Source organism: Oryzias melastigma, linkage group LG15 (genome assembly GCF_002922805.2).
Source record: "Oryzias melastigma strain HK-1 linkage group LG15, ASM292280v2, whole genome shotgun sequence".
NCBI classification, from domain to species: Eukaryota; Metazoa; Chordata; class Actinopteri; order Beloniformes; family Adrianichthyidae; genus Oryzias; species Oryzias melastigma.
In genome coordinates this window covers 4392832-4414075 of record NC_050526.1, presented here as the reverse complement: position 1 = coordinate 4414075, position 21244 = coordinate 4392832, and the positions used below count along the sequence as shown (strand labels likewise).

The window sequence follows — 21244 nt, the reverse complement described above, 5'->3', positions numbered from 1 at the left end:
TTGTTAAAATATTAGCAAAATTCCAAATTAGCCTAATAAACAGAAACAAATGTCTAAAGTAGCAAAAACAGCTACCATAATGCTAAAATGTTTTTGGTATATTGCTGAAGTTCAAACTGTCCTAAAAATACGGACAAATGTCTAATTTTGCCAAAAATAGCTAGCATAATGCTAAAATATTAGCTACAAAAAATGTCTAATTTTGAAGATATTTTACAATATTTTAGCATATTGATGAAATATTAGCTAACTCCAAATTAGCCTAAAAACTGGTAAAATAACCAATTTTGCTAAAATATTGGCTAAAATCGAAATTAGCCACATAAAATGGAAACATTTCTCATTTGGCTAATATTTTAGCACATTGCTATTTTAGCTTATCGCTAAAATATTAGCCAAATTAGCCTAAAACCTGGCACAATGTCTAAATTAGCCAAAAACAGCATGTTGCTAAGAAAAAAAAATGGACTCCAAATTATCCTAAAAACCTAGTAGTTGCTGAAGATTTAAAAGTTTGAATGGTGTCTTTAGCTCAAAGTATGCAGAAGTTCCCAAGTTTTAAAGTACAAAAAGTTTTTGAAGGATATGAGCAATTTGTCACTCATTTCCTATAGGGCATATTTTGCTTAATATTTCAAAAAGTTTTAAATTTATGAATTCAGAAAAAGTGCAAGTAGTATTGTCCTGATTTAGCTGAACATTTTGATACCAAGATTGCCGAGTTGAAATGTGATTGAGGTTGTACATGATGAAAAACATTTGGAAAGGCGCAGGAGAATCACTATAGTGTGAATAGTGTAAAGCATTCACACAATAACATTCAAAATAACACAAATCACAACCTGAGCTGTACAGGTGAGAACATCAGCACTTTCAATTAATAGTTTCAAACACATTCCACAAGAAATAAATACAGTAATAAATACTAGGGCCATGGTGGGATAATGAGCACCACAGAGCAGTCCTTAAACACCATCTTGACTGGAGTTCATTTGTGATATTTTTTAAATACGGCATTAATGGTGCTTTATTGGAAAAACATTTGAAAGCCAACTACTGAATGATGCATGCGAGATGCCTTGTTTTACGAACGATTACTCTCAGATGAACTGACTTGTTCCATGAAAACTGCATGTAAGCTGGAAGTCATTAGCCATATCTGCTAGGAGATGAGCTGACACATCAATAAGAGCAAGCCGGGAAACCAAAACAACAACAACAACAGCATCGATCACTCAGCATCAGCATTGGATGGTGGAGAAATCTTGCAGTAGCCATTCTGGAAATAGTATTTCAGTCTTCATTACAGTTTCTAACCAGAAAGACGCCTCATCTAAGAGCCATCAGCCTGGGAAGAAAATGGACCAAATGCAGATAAATGATGATGGAGAGGGAGGAAACCGGGGCTGAAAAATGAAGATAAAAGGTTAGAAGATAGAGAAGAAGTGACCACAGAGGAGAGGAGATATGGGAGGATGGGAGATGAGATAGAAGGTGAGGGATAAAGTGTGGAAGGCTCAGAGGAGGCTGGCAGGTTGAGTGGGACATGGAATTGCTGTTAGACTCCTATCAATGACACACACAAACATGGCGTTTATGCAAGGAAATTATGTAAGTTTTTAATGGTGGTCAACAATTCTTTGGAGAAGAAATAAACCGAATGCTTACAGATGAGCTATGGTAGAGAACGAAAAGGATATATATCTCTTTCATGGTAGTGCACTCATAAAAGCAATGAACAAAAGACGCAGACTTGGCAAACCATTAACTAACCCAATTTCTGCTTCTGATGACTGAAAGAAATGTGCAACAGCATGCTAGCATGTCTGCCCCCTGCCCCGAGTTTGAATGACTCACCATCGAGATACATGTTCATCAGTAAATGCATATAGGGATCCTGCTGTCCATTATGTCTTAGTCTGATTGATGCATGTCTGTGTATGTGTGTGCTGCTCCTGTTAATGCTAATGGCCACATTATGACGAATTGGCTTCATGATTTCAGTTAGGCTGAGTGGTGATTAAATCTTCATTATGGCTTCTGGTCAGTACTGCTCTACATAGATTGCCAAGAAACCCAATTCCTCTTCATTCTGGAAGAAGTCCTTGACTGAATCAGGACAAAAGGCGACAAACAAATTACAGCGGAGAGGGGTGTAAAAATAACACTCTCAATCTCTCACTTCAGCCCCACAACACTTGAAGAGAGCGGTTTACTGATGAGCCTAAATGGTTTCCGTAAATAGTCCTTGCAAGCAAAACATTCAAGCTTTGTATGAAAAATAGTAAAGTTTCTCGTTAAAGGATAACCAGACACTCAATCAATCTTTTGTGGCTGTTGACCTCTGTAAATGAGGCTTTGAAAGTGCTGTTTGTTGCCATTTTTTGACAAATTTAAATAAACTTGTTTAATTCATAAAAACATAATCAAAATACGTCTGTGTGCTGCCCCCTACAGGTTGAAACGAGGTGTTGTAATTGAATTTTGTGATTGGTCACCTGAAGTTTGACGTCATCATGCTCTGCAGCTCCAGTATAAAACCCAGCCTATCTTTGATTCTGTAACGGGTGGTTGTTAGCTTTAGCTTTAGCATGGCTCGTAGGTATATTGCCTTAAGTTGTCAAAAATCTTCTGGCTTACACAACCTTCCAGTGGACTTGGAAGTTAGGAAACAGAGGTTGCGCGTTATTGGCATTAAATCCAACAAACTCCATCCTAGTGATAGATTTGCAAACAACATTTCACCCGAGATTGTTTGCTTAATATGTTAGCCTGTATTAGCTACGATGGTAGCATCATTTTACCACTCTCAGACACAGGCCCCCTTTGGACCTGCAAACCCTTGGTTGTTGGGCATTGCAAAAGCAGTGTCTTGGTCTGAAGGGGACCTGTGTCTTGGTGGTAAAATAAAATAGCATAATAAGCTACTAAAAGCTAACGCATTAAGCAAAGAGTCTCGAGCGAAACGTTCATTGCAAATCACATCCTCAGGACGGAACTTGCTAGATTCATTGCCAATTGCACTCAACTACTATTGAAAACTACATCAAAGTTGTGCAAACAGTAGATTTTTGACAACTGAAGGCAATACACCCACGAACCATGCTAAAGCTAACACGATAACAACCAACCGTAACAGAATCAAGCTGCAGAGCATGATGACATGAAACTTCTGAAATGACGCGGGACTTACACCAGTTGACCAATCACAAAATTCAACTGTAATACCTCGTTTCAACCTGTAGGGGGCAGCACACAGGAAGTTTTAGACTATAACTTTAGGAACTAAACATTTTAAATGGTCAAAAATGTGTAAAGGACCAACGGACAGCACTTTTAAAGCCCCATTTATAGAAGTCAACAGCCCAAAAAAAGTTGATTTACTGTTTGGTTAGCCTTTAATTAGAAATAAGTTGGGTGGTGTTACAGGTGTTTCAGCCAGTAGAGGGCAGCCACACACGACACCGTAATAGCAACTAATTCTAGAAGAAGTCTGTGTATATACAACAAGCATGTGGATCTTTTTTGTTTAGATCATAAAACATATTCTTTTACCAAAAAAGAATGGTAAAAAAAAAAACAAAGATTACTGTGAAGTAAATGTAGTCCAATCAATTTTGACAGTAATACACTTTCAAGTTTTCTTCACCATATTTTTCCAAAGACAGAACTATAGTTGAGCACTTGGGTTTGTACAAGAAAAACACTCAGCTCTGCCCTGTCATGCAGTTCTTCCCCTCTGCGCACTTGGTTAACACTCTGTCTGCTGTTTCTGACAGCCGGTGGAAAAAAAGAAAAATAAGATGATGCGATAAAAAATAAAGGGAAAAAAAAATCTTTCTCTTGTAAATTTTCAAGTCAAAGTAAAAAAAAAGGAAAAAAAAGAATAAAAAGGACGTGTATGGCATAATGAAAAATAAATTCACCAACCTTTTTCACATCTTTTCCAAATGTCTCACTGTAGCTGGTCCCAAGAACCTCAAACTGCACGTGGGAATTGGAGCCCTCAGCGCGGAAGTCCATCATTCCTGTCAGACCACTGATCCGTCCCTGGAGGGTCAAGAACAAAAGGTCAGATTTTGTTTCAACGTTTAAATTTTACTTGTGTTTGTGTGTGTGACCTGAGAATACCGTAAATCTAGAAAAGTCTATGTAAATTATAAATTGAATTTAATAGGATTATGCAACTTTCCATTATTGTGAGAGTTATTTAGGGCAATCAAAAGAAGCAGAACTAAACATCATGATGAGAGTCCACAATTCTGCGTAAATCCATGCAGATGCAGAATAGAAAGATCATGTTCAAGTGTTAACTGCCTCAAAAGCCCTTTAAAGGGGTTTAATTAAAATTTTCAGGTGAATTAATTGCATGAAAACAACACATTTTGTTGACTGTGACCGAATCTTTTAAAGTCCCACTCCAGTTATCTTTTAATCTATACCTGAAGTGTTCCTTTTGGTCTTTTAATTATGTTGTTTTTAGTCAAAATAATAATAATAAAGAACCTGTGTGGTTTTATAGGACATATTTTCTGCAGTAATTCATAAGAAAGTCTCCTCTGAGAATACTTACTTGCTCTCCCACTAGCTTACAACCCCTCACAACTCCAACCTAACATTACCGGTGCAACAAAAATGGAGAGTAATATTGGAGCGAACCTGCACAGCCGTACAGTTTTGAGCCAGATCCTAACTCAGATGAGGAAAACGAAGGCGTACATTCATCTAGTAAAACTACAAGTAGATACATCAGAATGCCATGGAGCATGGACCTTGTGGCTTGCCGTAGTTACTTATACATAGGAATAAGCTTTTTCAAACTGCAATTTTTGCATATGTCCTGCTTTACTACGATATGAATATAAAGAATTACTCAGAAATGCAATTTTAAGTAGTGCTGTCATCTATTTCTGCTGTTAAGCTGTCATTAATTAATCTAATTAATCTATTTATTTATTTTTTATTTATTTTATTTATTTATTTTAATTGCTGTGAAAAGCCTAATTTTGAGTTATTTTCACTTAAATTTGTGAAATTGTGATGCGGTAAAAGATCAAAATATAACTAAAAACGTGGATTTATTTATTTTTTTTTTTTTACAGACTTCCAGCCTTTACTTTTACATAACAAAAAAAGAGAAACAAACAAGCACGTATCAGGTCCGGAGTGCTCAATTTACCACATCAAAAAAAAAGGGACATTTTTATGTGGAATCCAAAAAATATTGACTTCAAACTTCCTATTAATGCCATAAAATATAAGTTGATGTACTTTTTTTCACAGTTTATTATAACAGCAAAACAGTAGAACTGTGATTTTATAGTTTTCTTTAACCTATGTGGTAAATTTGATAATTTTGAATACTGGGATGAAGAAAAAAACAGAGAAGAGAACAAAAGAGGGAGGAAATGTAGGAATTTAGAACTTTGGACTTAGTTTTTTTGCCTGAATCCTCTGGACAAAAACAAGGCGTAAGAGGTTCCTTTTGAAAGCTTCTTATGACAATTGATTTCTTCAGAGAGGATCCTCAAATGCCGCCTTCTAAAGCTGTTACCATGACAATGCAACTTTTTAGCGATTTTTGTGAAAAACAATCTAAAGTCAAAAATATACCAGGATTGAAGTTTTAATTATGGATTTAACTTTTTTTTGTAAATGACCATGGAGCGGGATAATGCTCTTTCTGGTGTGCATTATCAGACATGAACGGAAACAGTTCAACGTGGAAATGAGATTAATGTGATAAAAAAACACACCAAATTCTATTTAATTAATTGATCTTGATTAACGCAAATATCTGACACCCCTGCATTTAAACTTAATTTTCTTTACACATCTTATGTCCTCCATCGTGTGAAAAATCCCACAAAAACACTATTTTCATTATTTTAACAAATACAAACTAATACTTCTCATCATTGTTTACATCAGCAGTTTTAAAAGCAATTACTCATGCAAAAATTGCAAGAAAAACTGTCAAAAACTTAAGTCACCTTCTGAATGGTGTCCAGCATAGACCACCCTCCATTCCATGGCTTTGTGGACTTCCTCATGCAGTTGAGGCTGGCCATGCTGTGCCATTTCCTGTCCTCCAGCTTTCTGTAGAAGGCGTTGGCCAGCATCAGAACACTGTCATACAGGTAGAGGTTGGACACCTGTTGGAATGAAAACAAGTTACACTTTAATTATTAATTTTGCCATCATGGGTAAGTTAAAAACCTAAAAATATGAACCCATGTTTCTGTTAATAAAAAGCAAGTAGTTAGTAGGCCTACACTTCTTTAATTTGTCTGTTGTTGAGACACACAGAGAAGTTTGTGTGTGTATGTTGTTTATTTTCGTCTCTATAATCTGTCTAGATACATAAACATGATCACATTTGCCAATCTCAGTGTTTTATTGTGAAAAAATAGTTATATTTTGAAAATAAACCAGATTTTCTCCTGTATCTTGATGTAACTTCCTGCCAGAATTGACGCTGATTGCTTAAAGCTCGCACACATAACTGACCAGACACCAAAACGATCCGCTGCTGAGAACCGCGACGCTCTGGACCTAGCTTAACAATGGAGCTGAAGAGAAGCGGCCTCCGTTCCACATCCAGTCTGAACCAGGCGTAAGGCTTCAGGGAAAATTATGGTTCATTGACGAAGTCTCCACCAAGCAGAATAAGGAGGCTGGCTTTTGTCAGAGATGGATAAAATTGCCTTTTTGCTTTGAAAGAAGGAGCAACAATTGGTGTATCTTTTTGTCCACCATCAGATACAGTTCCTGATATTATCAGTGACTGGCCACTATTTGTTTGTAATAAATTTAGTAAAAAAAAAAAAAAAGCAATAACATTCACCAGCTGCTGAACTTTCAATGACTCGCCAACATCACAAAGGCTTTTGTATTTCGATACGAAATGCGTTTCAAAACCGCCGTTTGTTGGACTGTTTCCCCCCCTCAACGGCGGCACATCATGTCAACAATCATGTCAGCTGCCTTATGTTTCGCTCTGACAGTTGATATAAAAGGTCTTCTGGGTAAAGTTCAGTTAAAACCTCCCACAGAAGATTCTTCCCGGAAATAACACTAGCTGTTACTCCGAGCATCCAGCTTTGACATGTTTTGACTTTCACTGCGGGCGGCTCAGTGCTAAGACATTTCACGAGTCAGCCTCAGTTGCCTCAAGGTCAGTGAGTCAGAAGCTAAATCCAGGTGAAATTCAGCTCTCTAATCCAAATGTCTGAGGTCACGCCGCAGCTGATGGGCTGTGAAGGGGATTATTGCACAAAAGCGCCGCAGAGTCTTTAGCCTTCCAGTGTTATGATAAATGCTTTAACTGCCGTCACCCAATAATTAACCCTCTTTCATGTACATTATGGAGAACTTTGGGAGCACAGGCCACATGGTTTTACCATCTGTCCATAGTATAATGAAAGGAAACACAATCATTAAAAAAAAGAAAAGTTTGAGAGTTCTACAGAGAAACTTTCATCTTTGCACAAACACCTATAAAGCATTATTCATGTCTTGTTTTATTTAATAAGTTCTTTACCGAGCAATGTCTTCAATTTAAGGCATCTTAAAGTTTAGCTTCAAATACATAATAGTTCATAAAAGCTTTTGGTTTTGTTTGAAACAAGAATATGCCGTATTCTGCTCATTATTTTCCAAATGCACTCCATGCTGCAGTCATTTATATTCATGGGGAACCATTTTGTTCATAATTATCTTGCCAAGGGAGTTTAATACACATTCAGTTGCATGTATAATCAGTTAATATTTGTAGTCATGGCACTTGGCAGATGCACCATGGCTGCCACAGCTAAAACTGTGAGGAATGTAATAAATCAAGTTCCCAGCCTCTTACTGAGCATATGTGTGTCTCTCCGAGCACGAAAGGGGTTTTACACCAGAGCTGTTTTATCTGCTCCTGCCGGGGAACACTAAAGTGCCTCATGGAGCTCCTACACTGTACATTTACCATATAATTAAGAAACTTACACATTTCTGACAGTGTTTTGCTGCTTTTTCAAACACGTTTTCATCTAATTTTTATTTTACTAGATATATGGCATTCCCTGCAATGATGCTAGTGTGAATGCTGTAAGCTGAATGTGGCTTGTGAAGATGCTGAAACTGATAGCTAGCTAAAAATGCTGAAGCTAAAAACTTTCTAAAATATTAGCTAAATATTTAAATAGAAATTTTTATTTTCCCACGACTAGCATAATGCTGAAATATTAGCTAAACTCCAAACTTGCCTAAAGAATTGGAAAAAGTTATAATTTTGCCAGTATTTTAGCATTTTGTCTAAATTAGCCACAACAGCTAGCATGTTGCAAAAATTGAAGCTAAACTCTAAATTAGCCTAAAAACTTGAAAATATTAAAATTTGCAAAACAGCTAGCATAATGCTAAAGCATTAGCTAAACTTTAAACTAGCCTAAAAACTGGAAAAAGTTCTAATTTTGCCAGTATTTTAGCATTTTGTCTAAATTAGCCAAAAACAGCTAGCATGTTGCGAAAATTAAAGCAAAATTCCAAATTACCCAAAGAAAAACCAGCAGTTGCTGAACATTTTAAAGTTTAAATGGTGTCTCTTGCTGAAAATAAATGAGGAAGTTCACAAGTTTCAAAGCGCACAAAGCTTTCGAAGGATTTGGTCAATTTCCCGTTAATTTCCTATGGGACATATTTTGCTGAGTATTTCAAAAACTATAAAGTGTATGACTACCAAAAATACAAGCAGTAATGCCCTGAACAAACTGAAGATTTTGATGTCAATATTACAGAAATCATTGGAAGTGTGACAGAGTTTTTAAGTGCCAAAAAATGTACATAAAGGAGCAGGAGAATCACTTTTACGTGAACGCTGTAAAGCATTCATACGATAGTGTTAATTATATTTGTAACATCTTTTATTTTCTCCTAAATAGAAACAAAATCCATGGCATTTTTTTTCTATATAGCTCTTGGATGAAATTTTCCCAAAAGGGTAAAAATATTTAGAATTTTTGAGGGATATGAAAGCATACTTCCAATTTTCTAAAAAGGCAATTTCGGTTTTAGATGCATAATTAAAGTTAAGGGTTTATTAAATGCAAAGTAATGAATGTACAGGAATTAAGGGACACGGCGCACAGCCTAAAGGGATGTGATAATCTCCACTTTCCCAACAGCTCAAGCAGGCAGAGCATCTGCAGGAAGTGCCAGGCAAAGGCAAATCCTCTATGCCACCTAAGAAGCAAAGGGATCCAGAGGATCTGTGGCCAACTTCCCAGGCACGATGGGAAACCCCAGAGATCTAATGGACATGAAGGGATTTAGACAGCTCTGGTCTTTGCAGATAGCGTGTGGTTAAAGGAGAATCAGTGTAGGGGCTAATACTTAAATATATTACACAGCTTATAATTCATGTTCGTTTTGTTCTAATGAGTCTTATATAAAAAAAATGTTTCTATAGAGGTCAAGAAAGCAAAGATTGGTTTTTTACTTTAAAAAAACATTCCCAGTAGTGTTTTAATTATGATTATGAAGTTTTTAACCAAAATCCCACAACCTAAATGTTTTAAAAAGCTATTTTTCATGTTGATCTGAAGCCTCTGTTTCCAAAATCTCCTCTGAGGGGGCGTGGCTTTTGGAGCTGAGCTGAGTAGCCCTGCTACCAATCCCACCCCTGTCTGATTATGACAGCTCTGTGTCTTGCTAGTGTAAATATTCATCACTGCTACATAAAAATGTTGAGCAATATCAGTAATGTCCAGATGTATCGTTTTGAGTCGGATGTCCGCTCGGACGAGGAAGTGAGGAACTTCCTGGATCAATTTTACTCCAAAATCCTAATTCTTTATCCTTCCCGTGCTCAGCACCAACAGTCCCGCCCAAAAACCAGAATCATATTTCTGCTAAAGAGACACTGTAACTAGGCATAACATGTCTTAAAAAAACGACAAAGGCTAAAACGTTTTGATTAAAAACTTCATAATCATAATAATAAAATCACTGGAAAAATTTTACGATAGAAAAAAATATAGTTGGAGTGAGACTTTAAATAATGACCTCCAGAGACTGCAGGTAGCCTTCCTGAGGGTCACACAGCAGGGACGAGATGCGGTGATTGTTCCTCATACAGCGAACATTAGTGTCCCTCCACATTGGGAAAATCTGGCGAATGATCGTCATCCGGCCCAGAGAACCGTGAACCAGCTCCACGATGTCGGAGTCGCTCACCTCCTGAGAACAGAGAACAGGAAAAAGCTTCTTAGTTAATAGAAGTCAAACACAATAAGACCTTTGATCAGATTGGGATCGTAGCACTGAGAGAAATAATAAAAGCAATCGGGAATGCGAGTGGACATTTGGAGAAGGAAATAACCTCGTTTGTTTGAGCAGGTGTATTCTCAGGGGATACCTGTGAGCTCCATGATGGTGTCACCCTTTGTTTGTCACTATGGAGTCTCTAGTAAAATAATTTCTTGAATCATTCCTCTAGCAGTAAAACGACACTGAAAACATTACCAAGATAAAATCTGAGAGAATCTATGAAACTACAGTTTCTGTACAGTTGCTTTCCAGGGGTGTTTGATAAACAGATGTTTTGAGAAACCGTGTGGTTTTTGTGATTTCACGGACCAAAGTTTCAAACAGGTTTGCAAATATTCCAAAAGCCCGTTATTGATGTCCAAATTATTTGGTGGTAATGCAGTCGTGTTTCAGTTTTGTTGAATTGTTAAGGCCTCCGAGCTTTGAGTGACAGGGAACAGTATTACGGCGGCGCTAATCCCACTGCAATAGGTCGCCGAGAGCTGCTCTTTGTGCTTCGGTGATGTGAAAGCAGAGCTCACTAGAATCCATTTGGACACAGATTGAAACATAATAGGCAAAAGACTTTGTTTTAGGCCTCTGTTGCAATAAGGAACCCTTGTGACCTATTTCCCATTAACTCTAGTTGACAAAGGTATCAAATGGATTAGGGTAGATGTAGTGAGAGCATAGCCACAGGCCTTCACAAAGCTGTCTTTACTCCTTTTGTCGTTTAGAAAAGCTGTGAAGACTTCATTTACCTCCCTTGTTGCTTTTTTTTGCGACAATCAAAAGCAGCATTCATTTGGTTCTTCTCCTGCTTGCTGATTAAAAATTGGATCACCACTGAAACAGTGACTGCTGAGCATGATATATCTGTAATTTTACACTTGTGGTGGTTACTGTGTTAAAAGGGTGATTAAAAAAGCAAACCTGCTTTATTTTCCTTAAACTACAACATACAGTAACTTGCATCCATATTATACAGTAAAATATATCATTTTTTAAAGAAAGTATTTATGTACCTCTTGTTATTCCGATTAGATTTACAAATTAGTGATCCTTTCATGCATATACTCGTCAAAAAACAGACAGGTTCATTTTTTTGTTTATGGTTTTTGCAAGGAATTCTTGTGTTGGAGAGTCCAGATCAGTTTTCATGAGGAAGAACAGTGTTTGCTCTTCTCCAGAGCGAACCGGCGTTCAATTCTGATGCAGACAGTAAATCTCATAAGAACCTCGGGGTTCATATGCAACCTAACCACATAGCTGAAAGGTTATTGGTCACACTTCACCATATGTGCCTTTCCTATACATTCTCACTCCCAAGTTGTCATATATGGACGTATGGTTTTAGCTCCCTTTGACGTTTTGGGTGTCCCCTAACTCGTCATTTTATTGATGTAATGGCTGTTTGTTTTTTTTTTTATGTGCTAGCTGTTTCCATTAAAACATGGGTCTTCAACCCTCGGGACGCGGTGCTGAGGGTACCAAACTGGTACCCTAACCGGGTACCAGTTTGGGTGTCTTCAACTTGTCTATTTATTGACGCACTGGCTGTTCCCATCAAATCACAGGTCTCAAACTCTCGAGACGCAGTACCTTACACGGAATGGTTCCCTAACCAGATACCGATACTATTAGTGCAAAGATGAGCTGACACCTGTGCTCAGGTGAATGTTTATGTCTCGCTGAGGTGGATGATGATGGAATGTACAAGGGGGAAAGCGCCCGGCCATCCCCACGCCAAGACTCCCCCCGCCAGGGCAGCAGCTGCAGTCCGGACCCCCTCCAACACCCGCCATGGGGCCGCGGAGAAAGACCGCTCACCGGGCAATCCCGCCAAAAACCCAGACCAGGGCACGCGGGACCACCGCAGAGGCCCCCACACCCAAGAGCAGGAAGGCAAAGGAACACACTGAGTGCAGGCCCCAGCCCAACCAGAAGGGTAGCCCCCCCCCCACACACACACACACACACACCGCGCCAGGAGGGCCAACGCAGGACCCCGGGTGTCTTCAACTAGTTGTTTTATTGACCGCCTGGCTGTTCCTATTAAATCACGGGTCTCCAATCCTCAGGATGCGGTACCGGAAATGGAAGTATCCTAACCCAATACCGGTTTGGGTATCCTCGACGCGTCGTTTTATTGATGTGCTGGCTGTTGGTTTTTTGACGTGAAGGCTGTTGCCATTAAATTTTAGGTTTCTAACCCTAATGATGCTGTTCCCTAACGGGTAACTGTTAGGGTACCCTAACGCGATAACGGTACCCTAACTCGGTACCCTGTCTGCATCCCTAGGGTTGGGGACCCCGGATTGGCATCTGTGGTCCAGTACCAAGTCGCCCTCGGACCGGTACCGGTTCAGGCCCTGAAGGTTTTGGACCCCTCATTTAATGGAAACAGCCTGCACGTCAAAAACTGACAAGTTGCAGACACCCAAAACATCAAAAAGTGACACGTACAGGGGGCCCAAACCATACGTCCATAAATGACAAGCTTTTCAATAATGCATCAACCTGCTCCTTTTTCCTATCATGACTATTCTTGGTCTTCACACACAAAGTCCTTGTTTTATCAGTATATTCCTGTGTGCTCATACAACAATGTGTCACATATAAATAAATTAAAAAAAAGAATAATGAAGAGCAAGTGAGTCAACAAGCCCTTTATCCAAACTGTGTGAATAAAAGACACCTCAGGTGATTTCTACTCATCAATTTCTTTTTTCCTCCGACTCTTCACAGTCAGTCAGGTGGAAAGAATGAATAGTCATGAGCTGCCGCAACACATTCATCAGACACATTTTTTTTTTGCATGGTTCACAGAGCTGAACCCTAACGTCGTAGTTAATAACTTACAACATCACCCAGCGCAAGTGTAGTGCCATCAACACAGGTGACAGTCGTGTCATGAAACCAGTCTTGTCTTGGTTCCAGATCCATGTGCCTGAAAACATGCACCTTTACTCATCTATACAAGGTAAAAAATGAAGCGCATTCAGTGACTCTTTCAACATCAGAGCCATAATATACTTTTACACTGCACACAAAGGCATCCATAACTATAAAAGGAAGCATTTTCCAGTACTTTTAAATATTTCAAATGTTACCCTATATGTCTCTTCCCTGTCAGAGTTATTAATCCACATGCCATAGTAGCGGCTTATGAGTCAAACCGGAGAAGCATTTGGAGCAGATTGCACACAAAGTGCTTTTAAAATTCACAATTATGAGGTAATTACTTCAGTCAGCCTACTCAAAATCCTGCGAACATGAATACATCATAGCCACGCTCCAGTGACAGCTGATGATCAACATCTATTAATTAAATTAAGTTTAGCTGATAGGCTAAATTATCCTCTTTGTGCTGCTCACTCCATGTTATTAGTCTTTCACTGGAAATAGATTAAATTTTTTACTGGTAATCACAACAGTCATTTCATTGGACATTGAGGTGAGGTTTTGAAATTGCAGGCTGCTAAGTCTAGAGTGTGAAGAGAGAAGAATCTAGAGCTGTGGCTTGACACTAAATGGATCGGCAGAACACAGCACATTTAGACGGGACTGTTAGCAAAAGAAAAACCCACAATATCCCCTGACACAATGTAAATGGTACCGATTAATAGAGGTTTATTCAAACTCAACAAATAAAGATCAGGCATTGCTTTAAAGTTATTGTGCAGCAGAATGTTTTTATTGAAGCAGAGGAAATAGGCTCAAACAACACCCGGATGTGTGAAAGGGACCTGGCTAAAGACAAGATGGCGCCGAGACATCATTAACTAGAAGCAGAAATTCCACAAATTTTTTGAATTGTAGCATATTTTATTAGAACTTTTCAATGTGAATAGACTGTAACAGTTACAGTACTAAAAGAAGTTAAAGACCCAATCCGAATTCTTCCCTTCTCCCTTCCCCTCCATTTGAAGGGACAGTTTAAGTGCAAGTGTGTCCGGGAAATTTTTTTTTTTTTTTTTTTAATTTCAACCTCGAAGTGGAGGGATACAAAGTCCTCCACCACGAGGGTAAACTGCATCGTGCTGAGAAGCGTTTTTCTTCACGTGGGTGCGCTATGAAACACAGAAGTTTATATTTAAATGTAAGTAATGACTTTTTGTTGTAGCATGGCCTTTTTAAAGTTATAAAACCGCTGTCGAGGTTGATGTAATTAAATTTTGAAGGTTTAAAACTCAAAACGAGAAAAAAACATAACAGTTAGGGTCGCCAATTAGTAGTAAAAAAAAAAAAAAAAAGATTTTTTTTTTGACCGAAATAGAGGTACTTCCAGTTACTGTCAAGTACTACAGGTTCCACCTAATGGTATCTTGGCACCAGCTTGTTGTCTGCAGCCAGGTCTCTTTGTGATGTGTTGTTGTACAACCAATGGAGGCAATGACTACAAGCAAACAATATCTATCTATTAAAGGGGATTTTGCTCCAGTCATTGGGTATTTTGGGCCACTCCAGTGGTGTAAATTCCTCAAAATGTCTCAGTTTTGAAGGGTTTCAGCTCCATCAATTAATGTTCACTGTGATTTGGATCATAACTTAAAAAAAGGTTTTTCAAATCGTTCATTATTTTGCTTTTATTCATTATTGGGTGTCTTTAGTTGTTTGTTTCTGGTCACTTTCCTGGAGTTGAAGCAATGACCTGCAACCAAGACAAAGTTTTCTGACACTAGGTAGCACCTTAGGCTCCAGAATGCCTCAGCAGTCTTTAGATTTCATGGACCGCACAGATTCAAGAGTGGCAGATACAGTACACCCGCTCAAGAGCACAATCAAATTGAGATTCACAGAAAGGACAATGTTCTTCACTTGATTTCCATGTGTCCATGAACACAAAGCTGATGTTCTCTTTGGAGTTTGTCCACATGGATTGTGATAACTTTTAGACAGGCTGTTTGATGACTATTTACTATGTATAGGTGGCTTCCTTCTTGGTTGTCTCTACAGCGGATATAATGTGACCTTAAAATAAATAAACTGACTGATTATAAGTTTATAGACACATGCATTGGCTATCAAAGCCCAACATGTCCCCAATGTGAAACATTTTCAATTCTTTTAAGTGTATACTTATATATTGCTTCCTAGAAGCCCCGTGGTGCTTTCACACACTGGTAGTTGCTCCTCGTCCAAGCATTGGTGCCGACCTATAACCCCCAGGAGCAATGCGGGGCTTAATGTCTTTCCCAAGGACACATGGGTGGGTGAAGCAGGGACCAAACCTGTAATCTTCTGATCAGAGGTCGACTGCTCCACCTCTGCACCAAATAATCTTTTGAACAACAATTCAAAAGCAATATTTGATTGTCGTTGGTTGAATAATCAACAGTACCAGCAGTTGTATTTGCGTCTGGTCTGTATTCTTTGAGTGCACTGAAAGAGGAGGGTCAATTACACTCATATCCAATTATCTGGAGATTTAAAAAATCATTGACCCTTTTCTTGAAATAACACTGGAATTTTTAAACAGTTTATGAAATCAGAGGCATGTTTTTTTTCCACACATCAGTCGGCATGTAAAGCCATTTTTTTCTGTGCAGTTTCTGTAAAAATCAAATATTCTCTAAAGTATAGCATAAACACTGAGCTTGCTTTAAATAAGGTGTAAAATAAAAGAGCAGAGATGACTCATCTTCTCCTCTGTGATAATGACAACAAATGTAGGTCATGTGAAACAGCAAATATATAATACACACAGGCACAGCTGCTCTTTCATGTGTTTCAAATGATAATACAGCCAGCATCCTACGGGTTTCAGCAAAACGGAGGTTGGACTTTTGAAAATATATTTTTTTCCATCTTCCAGAATGCCTTTTCAGTTCTTAATGATCAGTTTGGAGTTTTCAAAAGGCCGGGATGCTGCGGATTATTATTAATCTAATAAACTTTGACTTGTTAATGACTCCGATTGCTCACATGATTGGATGTGATGGTATATTGTGGTGTAATGTGCCCGAGGGAAAGGGGTTTTCATGAAAATGGGCCTGGGAGTTGGATGATTGACACAGGCATCATAAATTTGCATTCAAGTCATACAAAACTGCTGTGAAATGGCCTCCAAACATATAACTACTGCAGTGGTTATATGTTTGGATGTAAAAACGCTCTTTATATTTTTAAAAAATTGTAAATTGATAAAATTATGTTTTAACCAAAGCTTTAAAAATCCTTATAATAAAATGTAAGGGTTAAAAAATGTACCATTGATAACATAAATTAACATATTTATGGGAAATGAGCCACTTTTCCTTCACTTTTACTAGTGTGGCTGGATTTGACTTTGTTTTGTTTTTTTTCGTTTTGATCTGTGTTTTCAGTATTTTATTTCTGTCAGAGTGGGACTTTGGCGTGTTTGTGGATCTTTGTGTGTCTGTCTTTGTTAATTACTTTCATGTGTGAACGGTGTGAACCCTGTTTATGTTCGTCCTGGGAGGTTAGTGTTTGTCAGTCTTTTACCCATCTCTTTTGTTGATAAGCTTCCTGGGTTCCGTTAGATGGGGTTTTGTTTGTTATTATGCTTGCTTTCAGGTTCACCCTGAAGTCTTTTGCTTCGTCTTTAAGTTATTGTTGTTAGTACACTAGCTTTGCATCTTGCTAGCTTTGCGTCTTAATTGCTTTGCGTCTTGCTTGCTTCACGTCTTGTTAGCTTTGCGTCTTGCTTGCTTTGCGTCTTAATTGCTTTGCATCTTGCTTGTTTGCGTCTTGCTAGCTTTGTGTCTTAATTGCTTTGTGTCTTAATTGCTTTGTGTCTTGCTTGCTTTGCGTCTTGTTAGCTTTGCGTCTTAGTTGCTTTGTGTCTTGCTTGCTTTGCGTCTTGTTAGCTTTGCGTCTTGCTATCTTTGCATCTTAATTGCTTTGCATCTTGCTTGCTTCGCGTCTTGTTAGCTTTGCGTCTTGCTATCTTTGCATCTTGCTTGCTTCGCGTCTTGTTAGCTTTGCGTCTTGCTATCTTTGCATCTTGCTTGCTTTGCGTCTTGCTAGCTTTATGTCTTAATTGCTTTGTGTCTTGCTTGCTTCGCGTCTTGCTAGCTTTATGTCTTAATTGCTTTGCGTCTTGTTTGCTTCGCGTCTTGTTAGCTTTGCGTCTTGCTATCTTTGCATCTTGCTAGCTTTGCGTCTTTCTATCTTTGCATCTTGCTAGCTTTGCATCTTGCTAGCTTTGCATCTTGCTAGCTTTGCGTTTTGCTAGCTTTGCATCTTGCCTGCTTTGCATTATGCTTGCTTTGCGTTTTGCTAGCTTTGTGTCTTAGTTGCTTTGTGTCTTGCTTGCTTTGCGACTTGTTAATTTTTCATCTTGCTAGCTTTGCATCTTGCTTGCTTTGTGTCTTGCTAGCTTTATGTCTTAATTGCTTTGTGTCTTGCTAGCTTTGAGCCTTGCTACCTTTGAGCCTTGCTTGCTTTGAATCTGGCTTGCTTTGCGTCTTGCTAGCTTTGTGCCTTCTTAGCTTTTTGTCTTGCGTGCTTTGTTTCTTGCTAAAGTTTTGGATGAGGCTAGAATTTTCAGTGGCGAGTGTTTTGAATCTACTTTTTAAATAGTTTTTATTCATTTTCACTGTTTTATATTAAAATTGTGATAACTAAGTTATATTTTATGTTTCTTAAATAAGTTAAAAGTGTAATCAGAAAAAGCAAGAGGTGGTAAAAGCATGTCTATTGTCTTATCAGAAAGTTAATAAGTGGTTTGGAAGAACAGAAGTTTGACTGACTGAGCTGTGTATAGTTACCCTGGATGTTAATAGAAAAAATGTGAACAAGAAAAATGCAGGTTCTCTATTTGTTATATGTTTTTTTTAAACAAAGACAGCAAAACAATATTTCCAGAGGGGCTCCATTCAATTACAATTATTGGCTTGAGTCACAAAAATGTCGCTCCAAAAGTCACAAAAATGTAGTTCTTACATGAACTTCTTGTTAAAGTGAAGCTCAAACTAATCTACAGTCTTTGGAAGAAAATCTGAAAATATAAGGTTACTGCTGCTATGTTGTTTTAATTCTCTACTAGCTCACCATAGAAGGAAATGTATATCTTAAAAAAAAATCATTAATACTTACCAACAGTCAGTAAATAGTCAGTAAATTCAGCTCCTAATTACATTCAATTTTCGTCTGGAAACCAAGCCTTCTACATCTTTTAAAACAGTATTTACAATGACAAGTCCTTAAGTTATTACTGCTGCCTGTGGTACTGCTTTTCAACAACATAAATGCCTATAATGAATCCTCATTCTTGCATATGTTGAAATTACAGCCCAGAAACGAATTTCTAGGCTTTTTATAGTAAATTTCATCTGACAGAAAGACGGCGGCTAAAAACCTACCACTTTAAATAAATATAGTCTGCTGTCAATACTGTCATATTATAGCCAATTGCAAGTGATTGCTTGATCTGCACCTATATGAGCATATGTTTTTAACTGTTTTGTGGATTTTTGTGAGTAGAAATCAAAAGATTTGGTGGGGAAATTCTGGAACTCACTTAATTCAAAATAAACCTTCACTGAAGAGAACGTCCTAAAATGCAGAGAAGCAGTTTCCCCTTAGAGGTTTGTTGCACAGACAGAGTAAGAACTACACATCAGTACCTGTACTTCCAGAACAGCTTTTATTGCTGCTGTAATTTTTAGATTTCCTTATTAGTCCCAGTTTCACCTGAACAACACAAATGACTGACGGGATTAATTTCCACTTTTAGACAGGATGCTTAATGCTTGGGAGCCTTTGAATGCATGATTGCTAATTTCAGTTTAATGAATGGTATAATGTGGCCTGCCTGAATTGTATTTGCACATGTAGTAAACATGTGTTGAACCCAGTGTTTTGAATCAGTAATTTAAAACGAATAAATGGTTAAACACCACCTTTTTTTTCCCCATAGTGCCCTACAAATCGTCAGAGATTTCACCAGAAATATAGTTTCCATCCCAGTTGTTTGATGGGCAGTTACCCAAGACGTGAGTGATATCATGACTGCCCTCATTGAAAGTGTCACAGCAGGCGCAGCCTCCTAATCCATCAAACATTCTCGAGTGTCACTGTCCTGTCTTTGTAGAGGGGAGAAGGGAAAAAAAAAACTACAACTAATCCTCGCAGGATGTGCTATCCATCTGAGTGGAGTAGATGGTGTCAGATACAGATCTGTGTGCTAGTGTCTGGATCACCCTGGTTTAGAGAGGGGTTTAGCCAGACTCAGGCGTGTCTTTTGTTCCCTCTCCCATCAACTTCTGTGACACCTATTTAGGAAATCGCTTCAAAAATGTTCTCTTATAAAATTATTTTTATGATTAAATTCAAAGAACTTTATGGTAATTAAACCATTCAAAGACAGTAAAATGCTTGTTTTTGACAATCATGTCAAAATATATCGGAGATATAAAAAAATCTAAAAGTAAAAGACTCCTTTGACTATGATTCATTGCATACAGACTGTTCTATGATGCTCTACTACCTCACCAACCATAATGAAGTACACGGTAATAACTATAAATCTTCATTATGTCCATCATTCATGTTGTAGAAACAAACATCCACAAAGTTGGATACTTTTTTTGCTACACAGGAAATCAGAGTTTGATTCCCAGTGTAGGTCTTTGGTCAAGACTCTCACAAAATACAGAGCTGTGTCTGGAAGGTGTGAAAATCTCTGCATAAATCACATGTGCAAAGCAGTGAAAGCCAATCGCACAAGTAGAATACGGCAAAAGGTGAACAACAACAACAACTCATATAATATAAATAGAAATTGAGTGCATTTTAATGCAATTTTTTTAACCGTTTACATTGGAGCCATGCATTGGCTGTATGTATGGATAGGTGTGTCTTTTTTTTAAATTTTTTTTTATTACTTATTGATTTAAAAATGCACCAGAAGAGGACTGCACTGCTCTAATTTAGTAGAAAAATGTACAATGACAATAAAGTTAAGATCGGTGAAGCATTTCACTATTTATTGCAAAACAACAACTAGAACCTCTAGTAGAAGTAAACTCCTATAATCTAAAAGGAACAAATACATTTTAAATAATAATGGTACAAACTGTGGTTGATTTTGTGTTTGTGTGTGGAACAAACATTTGGAATAGTTTGGAGTTTGAACAAAAAATGTAAAAGTAGTCTGGGAACAATACAAGGATATATAATAAATACTACACTGTGTAAATAAATTGTTGTTTTTAAAGAATAATTCTGTTATCTGAGAAATTCAGTAAAAAATACAGTTGCACCTTAAATTAATTTACAGGAAAAAAAAAGTAAATCGATTTGCATTAATAGAAATCACGACTGAATTACTTTAAAACCTGTAAAGTTATCGAAATGCTGATGTTGTAAATCAACGTTTTAATGTCATTCTGACATCAGTCAAATGCTTTATTCGCGTTAATGTTTTGTAAAACAAATTAAAAATGTGCTTTACACTGTAAAAGAAAAAATATCATTTGTTTGGCAATTTTTTTTTTTTTTTTTTTTGCATAGTGGACAGAAAGTCTGTTTCTAATGTGTTGTCTTTCTGTGTGTATTCAACAAAGGTTTGCTGTTAAAACTACAACTTAAAACTTGTCAGGATCTGGGTTTTGTCCTGCTTTAGTCATGTTCTGTTTTCCCCGTCAGTCTCACCATGTTCAGGTTAATCATCCACTGTTTCTTCATTTAGTTAATCAACCTCAGAGTGTTTAAGTTTCTGGTTTTCAGTTAGTCCTTCTCAGGTCGTCTGCTCTGTTCAGTCACCAGTTTTGTTTTTCCATTTAATACACTTTATACTGTATTTTTTTATTGCATAAAAGATAATTATATGGACGATATCAACGGTAAACATGCATATTCAAACATATATAAACATTCACAAATGTTATTGTTACTAATGTAATTATAGGTAATGAGAAACATGATTATGATTGTTACATTTATAAATATTTGATCATCACACAATCTTTATGACTCTGGA

The 21244-nt window shown here is 37.6% G+C and overlaps 1 protein-coding gene and 1 long non-coding RNA gene across 10 annotated transcripts in view; one reads left to right on the top strand and one right to left on the bottom strand.

The window, feature by feature from the left end:
• The window catches only part of grid1a (glutamate receptor, ionotropic, delta 1a), a 395293-nt gene that overhangs the window by 42309 nt on the left and 331740 nt on the right, over window positions 1-21244 (bottom strand). For all 8 annotated transcript variants that reach the window (XM_036215433.1, XM_036215430.1, XM_036215429.1 and 5 more), the window contains 3 exons: window positions 10051-10224; window positions 5994-6155; window positions 3931-4050 (listed from right to left, as the gene is read on the bottom strand). In XM_036215433.1, coding sequence (XP_036071326.1) covers window positions 3931-4050; window positions 5994-6155; window positions 10051-10224 — 456 coding nt within the window. The remainder of the gene's footprint in view (window positions 1-3930; window positions 4051-5993; window positions 6156-10050; window positions 10225-21244) is intronic.
• The window catches only part of LOC112161625, a 28058-nt gene continuing 10783 nt past the window's right edge, over window positions 3970-21244 (top strand). For both annotated transcript variants that reach the window (XR_002921915.2, XR_004949147.1), the window contains exon 1: window positions 3970-4071. This is a non-coding gene — a long non-coding RNA (uncharacterized LOC112161625). The remainder of the gene's footprint in view (window positions 4072-21244) is intronic.